This window comes from Lucilia sericata, unplaced genomic scaffold (assembly GCF_015586225.1).
Source record: "Lucilia sericata isolate MDLA Ls3-8-SP2 unplaced genomic scaffold, ASM1558622v1 Contig000080F_arrow, whole genome shotgun sequence".
NCBI classification, from domain to species: Eukaryota; Metazoa; Arthropoda; class Insecta; order Diptera; family Calliphoridae; genus Lucilia; species Lucilia sericata.
In genome coordinates this window covers 196,856-202,799 of record NW_023994113.1, presented here as the reverse complement: position 1 = coordinate 202,799, position 5,944 = coordinate 196,856, and the positions used below count along the sequence as shown (strand labels likewise).

General features: G+C 36.9%; 1 protein-coding gene across 1 annotated transcript; it reads right to left on the bottom strand.

Moving 5' to 3' along the window:
* Positions 1-2,213: 2,213 nt before the first annotated feature.
* LOC119599535 (phosphoenolpyruvate carboxykinase [GTP]) lies at positions 2,214-4,949 on the bottom strand. The gene is made up of 2 exons (XM_037949314.1): positions 4,622-4,949; positions 2,214-4,472 (listed from the first exon to the last, which is right to left on the bottom strand). Exons 1-2 carry the CDS (start codon positions 4,651-4,653, stop codon positions 2,570-2,572), a joined length of 1,935 nt encoding a protein of 644 aa, XP_037805242.1. The 5' UTR covers positions 4,654-4,949; the 3' UTR covers positions 2,214-2,569.
* Between the last annotated feature and the right edge of the window lie 995 nt (positions 4,950-5,944).

Below are 5,944 nucleotides of genomic sequence, written 5' to 3'. Positions count from 1 at the left end.
GACTATGCGATTTGAGAATTTTTGCTCAAAATTCAATTTTCCATAAAAAATAGGGTTTTTTTGGATGGACCTGGTCCTCTCGGTATCAAAAATTTTTAGGTTTTGTTTCATTTATCGTATTTTATGTAAAGTCAGCTTTCCAAAAAGTATAAATTCTATATACATCTTCTTAGAAACTTTTTAGATAACTTAAAAAGAAAAAGATACTTTTTTCCCAAAAAAAATGACAAAAAATCGCCTTTTTTTAATTTTTTAAATTTAAATGCCTATAACTTTGGACTCAGTCATGATTTTTACATAATTCTTTCACTGCTTGGTATATAAACTTGTTGTTAAGCAAATAAAAAAAAAAATGGCGAAAATCGGAAATATTTGGACCTGCTATTATCAAAAAAACTAAAGTAAGGACGGTAAAAATTTTAAAATTTTAATATTCAAATGCGAATATCTCCTAAACTATAAGAGATAATTTACTGCTACGACGACATTTTTTATAGTGCTCGATGAGGAGATTCTATATACGAAATTTTTTTTAAATCGGAACTCAAATGAAGAAATAGGATCGTTTTAAAAATTTAACATAGCCGAGGTGTCCTAATTTGAGGACCCCCCGCCGGGCCCCTGGTTGGCCTATAAGGTCCAAATTCAAAACCTAAACTCGACAACACCTCCTCTTTGTGCACACCAAATTTCATTAAAATCGGATTAACCGTTTAGAAGTTACCGAATTATTTCCCTCTTTTTTTTTTCCTATACCACTGTGCAACATTGTCGATAGTCAAGCGGCACTTCTCTCACAAAACCCTTATCCCCTTATTCATAAACAACATTTTGTTTTATAAAAGGTTTATAAAACAAAATTTCCATACGAAATTTGATTTATAAATCGTTTATAAAATAAAATTGTGTTTATGAATAAGGGGATTATACTACTTTCCTATTAGTTAGACAATGCAAGAAGAATAAGTCAAGGTTGGGTCGACTGTCTGACATTTCCCTGCGCAAAGTGAGTATTTTCGAAATAAACAGGCAGATGAGCTTGCCAGAATGGGATCTGCTCTTGATATATCAAACGCCGTTTCAGTAGAAACTCCGTTAGGTTTTATCAGGAGCAGTATCCTTAGATTTTTTCTTCAAAAGGCTGAAAACAGGTGGAATAACTTAGACACATGTAAAGGTACCAAGTTATTGTGGCCCTCCTTTAATGAGAAACGCACAAGACACCTTATAAATCGAAGTTGGCGGGATATATCGAGATTGATAGCAGTAAAAAAAATACAGGGAAATGGAGAAACGGTATTTCATGAAGAGAAACTGTTTTGGTGGCACTTACTGCATATCTACCCTTGGAAAGATTAAGCTTAATTATATCATGAGATTTTTCACGGCTTCAGGTTGGATCTAATACTATACAATACTATATCTGACGAGTGGAGTGGTCCAGTCATCTGTTCGCGCGCAGTGAACTTCCATGTTAAACAACAACACTAGACTATAGATAAGACCATAGACTAGAATATAGACTGGAATGGAATATTGAAACATTGATCCCAGACAAAATGTCATGGTCAAGAAGAAGATTAAAGAAAACACATGAAGGATGGGGTTCTTTACTGAAAACAAAACCATTTAACGCAACGAGGTCTGAATTAAAAATATGGCCTTTTCGAATAATGAAACGGTGGATAGAATCACAAAGATCCTCTGCGGTTAGCCCAACGAGGACAAGAAGCCTGCTCAGAATGGGCAATAATATTATAGTATGGACACACAGGATTACGGTCACAGCTATACAAGATTGGACGTGCGGATTCAGACGAATGTACAACATGTGGAGAGGAGATTATTTAATTAAAAGGCACCGAAGAAGTTGAGTTTGAAGTATTCAAAGTGTCAGATTTTAACTCAAAATTTGAGCAACTAGAAATTTATTATGCGTTTGTTCTGATGTTTGACCAAAATATTTGTCCCATGCCACCTTTCTGAGTTTGTTTTATAATTATATTTATTGATTTTTAAAACAAAACATTTAAATATTATTTAAAAATTGTTTAAAATCAAAGTTCAACTTTATATATTTCATTTTTTCTACAAATACTATAAATAATTTTAATGCCTTTTCATTGTAAACATTTGAATTTACTGATAAAGACAAACCGACTCCCGCCACTTTGTATTCGTATCAGCGTCTAATAATAAAAACAAACAAATAATTTCTTTTTTTATAAAAATATAATTTGGCACATTATTATTTTTATTTTGTTTTGTGTTTTTTTTTTTAGTTTAATATTTACAGATTTTTTCTTAAATTTATGAAATAAAAAACATAGTTTTTCATCTTAACACTTAAAAGTATAAAAACATAGATTAAATAATCTTAAACCTAGGTAGGACTTGATAGTGAATAAATAGAATCTTTTTTTGATTATAAAATAATAAAAAAACAATTTAAATTCTTATATACAAAATAAGGCACAGAATGAAAAATGAATCCATGCGAAAACAGGTAGCTATTTAGCTGTCATTTGTGTCATATGCTCATAACGTTTGAAGGGGTAAATTCATTATCTTACATGGCGGCAACACGTTGCTTGAGTTGTTCCAATTCATTGTAGATTTCGGCGGGTAAATCGGCACCAACTTGGGACTCGTAGTATTTGCGGATGTCTTCGACTTCTTGAGTCCAGAAGTCCTTGGGCAATGAGAAGAGTTCTTTCATGTCAATGTCACCAAGACCTTCAACATTCAATTGACCTTCGGCGGGGATATGACCGATGGGAGAGTCCACATAGCATTGCTCACCATTGCAACGGCGCAAAACCCATTCGAGCACACGGGAGTTATCACCGTATCCGGGCCACATGAATTTGCCATCGGCACCCTTGCGGAACCAGTTGACGTGGAAGATTTTGGGTACATTACCACGGGATTCCATGCTCAACCAGTGCTTGACGTAGTGGCCAAAGTTGTAGCCAAAGAATGGACGCATAGCGAAGGGATCGTGCATGATCACTTTGCCTTTGTGTTCAGCAGCAGCGGTGGATTCACTGCGCATGGCGGAGCCAATGAAGACACCATGAGTCCAGTTGCGGGCTTCATAGATGAGTGGGACACCAGCTGGACGACGACCACCGAAGAGCATGGCACTGATGGGAACACCAGCGGGATCTTCCCAGGCAGCATCAATGATGGGGCATTGGCTAGCAGGAGTACAGAAGCGGGAGTTGGGGTGAGCAGCAGGTTTGCCAGATTCCTTGGTCCAGGGGTTGCCCAACCAATCGGTAATTTGTACACCGGGAGCCAAGCTGCTTTCCATACCTTCCCAGAAGACACCACCATCGGAGGTGTAGGCTACATTGGTGAAGATGGTGTTCTTGAAGACGGTGTTCATGGCAATGGGGTTGGTTTCCATAGAGGTACCGGGGGCAACACCGAAGAAGCCGTTTTCGGGGTTAATGGCGCGCAAAGCACCATCTTTATCGAATTTCATCCAGGCAATATCATCACCAACACATTCGACCTTGTAGTCCTTAAGAGTTGGGTTCAACATGGCAAGATTGGTCTTACCACAGGCCGAGGGGAAGGCAGCAGTAATGTATTTCTTAACACCCTTGGGATCGGTGATGCCCAAGATCAACATATGTTCGGCCAACCAGCCTTCGCGCTTGGCAATGGTGCTGCCAATACGTAGAGCAAAGCACTTCTTGCCCAACAAAGAGTTACCACCATAGCCGGAGCCATAGGAAACAATCAAGTTGTCAGCGGGTTTGTGCAAGATGATGGTGCGTTCAGGATCGCAAGGCCAGGAGGGGCGTTCAATGACACCGTTGGCAGGAGTACCGACTGAGTGAAGGGCACGAACGAATTCTTCATTCTTTTGCAATTCATCCAAGACAGCAGCACCCATGCGAGTCATGATGCGCATAGAAGCAACAACATAGGCAGAATCGGTGATTTCAATACCGATCTTAGAGAGGGGAGAACCAACTGGACCCATGCTGAAGGGAACCACATACATGGTGCGGCCCTTCATGCAGCCGGGGAAACGTTCTTGAATGGCCTTGTCCATATCTTCCTTGGAAATCCAGTTGCCCAAAGTTCCCTTGACACCATCTTGAGGGGTGGGAATAGCTTCCTCTTTGTGTTCGGTGCAAATGAAAGTCTTCGATTCAACACGGGCAACATCAGCGGGATTGGTGCGAGCCAAGTAACAGTTTTCATACTTGGGCAATGGAATAATGGTACCAGCTTCAGTCATAATCTTGACAAGCATTTTGTTTTCCATTTCCGAACCATCGCAGATGTGAATTTGATCAGGTTGGCAGAGAGCTACAGATTCTTCAACGAAGGCTCTGACACCGGGGGTAAGTCTGTTGGCAGAGCCATAGGAGACATTGGTGCCACGGATGTGGTTGTAGAGACCGCAATTGTCTTGCTTAGCCTTGTTTTGCATGGGCAAAGCACCATTGGTACTACAATTAAGAGAAAACGATTTGTTAGCAAATTTATCACTTTTGTTGTCTTAGGTCGAGCAAAGTAAGAACTTTTTTGGCACTTTGAAACACTTTAAAAACTAAAAATTCTTTCTTGTGCCGGACGGACATATTGGTTAAATACTTACATTGGTTTAGTTTGTTCGATGAGTTCAGGCATTTTGTTTGATTAAGTAATTTACAAAAAAGTTTTAAGAAAAAACACTTAATATAAGTTGTATGTGTAGATTTGTTTTAATGATAGTTTTATGTAAAACACTGTACACGATCACAATTGGAAATATCACAATTTTTTTGATTTGTTTTAATTATTTGGCTTTAAAATGTTCTTGTGGTTTTGATTTTAAAAATTTTTCATATGTTCTTCCAAAGTTTTTTGTCAAATATCAATTTTGTTTTTAGATCACTGACAATTTCACTTGATCTTTCCATTTACTCAGACCTCGAGTAACTGATGCCACGCTCTGTATTGTGAGCGCTTTTATACCCAGACCCATGCGAATGTCGGTTGGAAGGCAGGCAGGCGACGCACAGTAAAATCCACAAAAAGCAATAATAACAAAACGGTGTTTTTTCAGTAGTTTGTATAAGTGTGTGTGTATGTGTTTTGGACTAGAGGCAGCTAGAACTCGTCAGTGTAGTTCGGTTTGTTATTGTTGCGTTATCTTTTTACTATATCAAAGATCGGCGTCGGTCGTGTGTGAGTGACTCGGTAAGTTTTATTTTAGTGTGAGTGTGTGTAGTCAAGTGAGTTTTGTTATTGTTTTGATTTTCGCTCTATAAAATTGTGTATCTGTGTGAACATGTGTGTTGGCTATATGGAATAGAGGGTCAAACTTCGTCTGCTGATTGGTTGTTTTATGGAGGCTCGTCAATTTGTTTTGGCCATTAAGTGTTGTTTTTCTTTCTCTCTGCTCTTATCGGAGCAACAAAGTGGATTTTCATGTTGGAGTATTGGTAACCGACAAACTCACATACAGACCCAATTTTCTTTTCCACATTATTTTGTTATTGATTTTGTTATTGTTGCTATAGTTGCTGGTACATACATATATTTCTTTGTTATTGTTTTTATTTATTTGTTTTTTTTTCTTCTTTCTTTCTTATTGTTTTATTTTTATCATTTAATAATTTTGCGTGTATGGCAACAAGTTGAATTTCTAATTTTTATTTGATAAAAATAAAAACAAAAATATAGAAAAGTAAGTTTTGTACAATAATAAAAAAACAATAATTTCGTGAGAAATTATTTTAATCTGATTTGGTTTTCAGTACCTACTTCACCTTAACATTATCTAAAACAAAGTTATCAAAAGAAAAGTTCTTTAAGTTTTATAACTCGTATGATTATTTAGCTATTTGTGTAAACAAATTTTTATTGATTTGAACTAGAAAAATATATTTTTAATTTTTATAGTATTTTCCTATATAATTTTTATTAAATTTGCTTA

Coding starts and splice junctions, on each gene's coding strand:
- LOC119599535 (XM_037949314.1), bottom strand. CDS start 4,653: ATGCCTGAACTCATCGAACAAACTAAACCAAT. Junction 4,473..4,621: donor ATCGAACAAACTAAACCAAT/GTAAGTATTTAA, acceptor TCTTAATTGTAG/TACCAATGGTGCTTTGCCCA.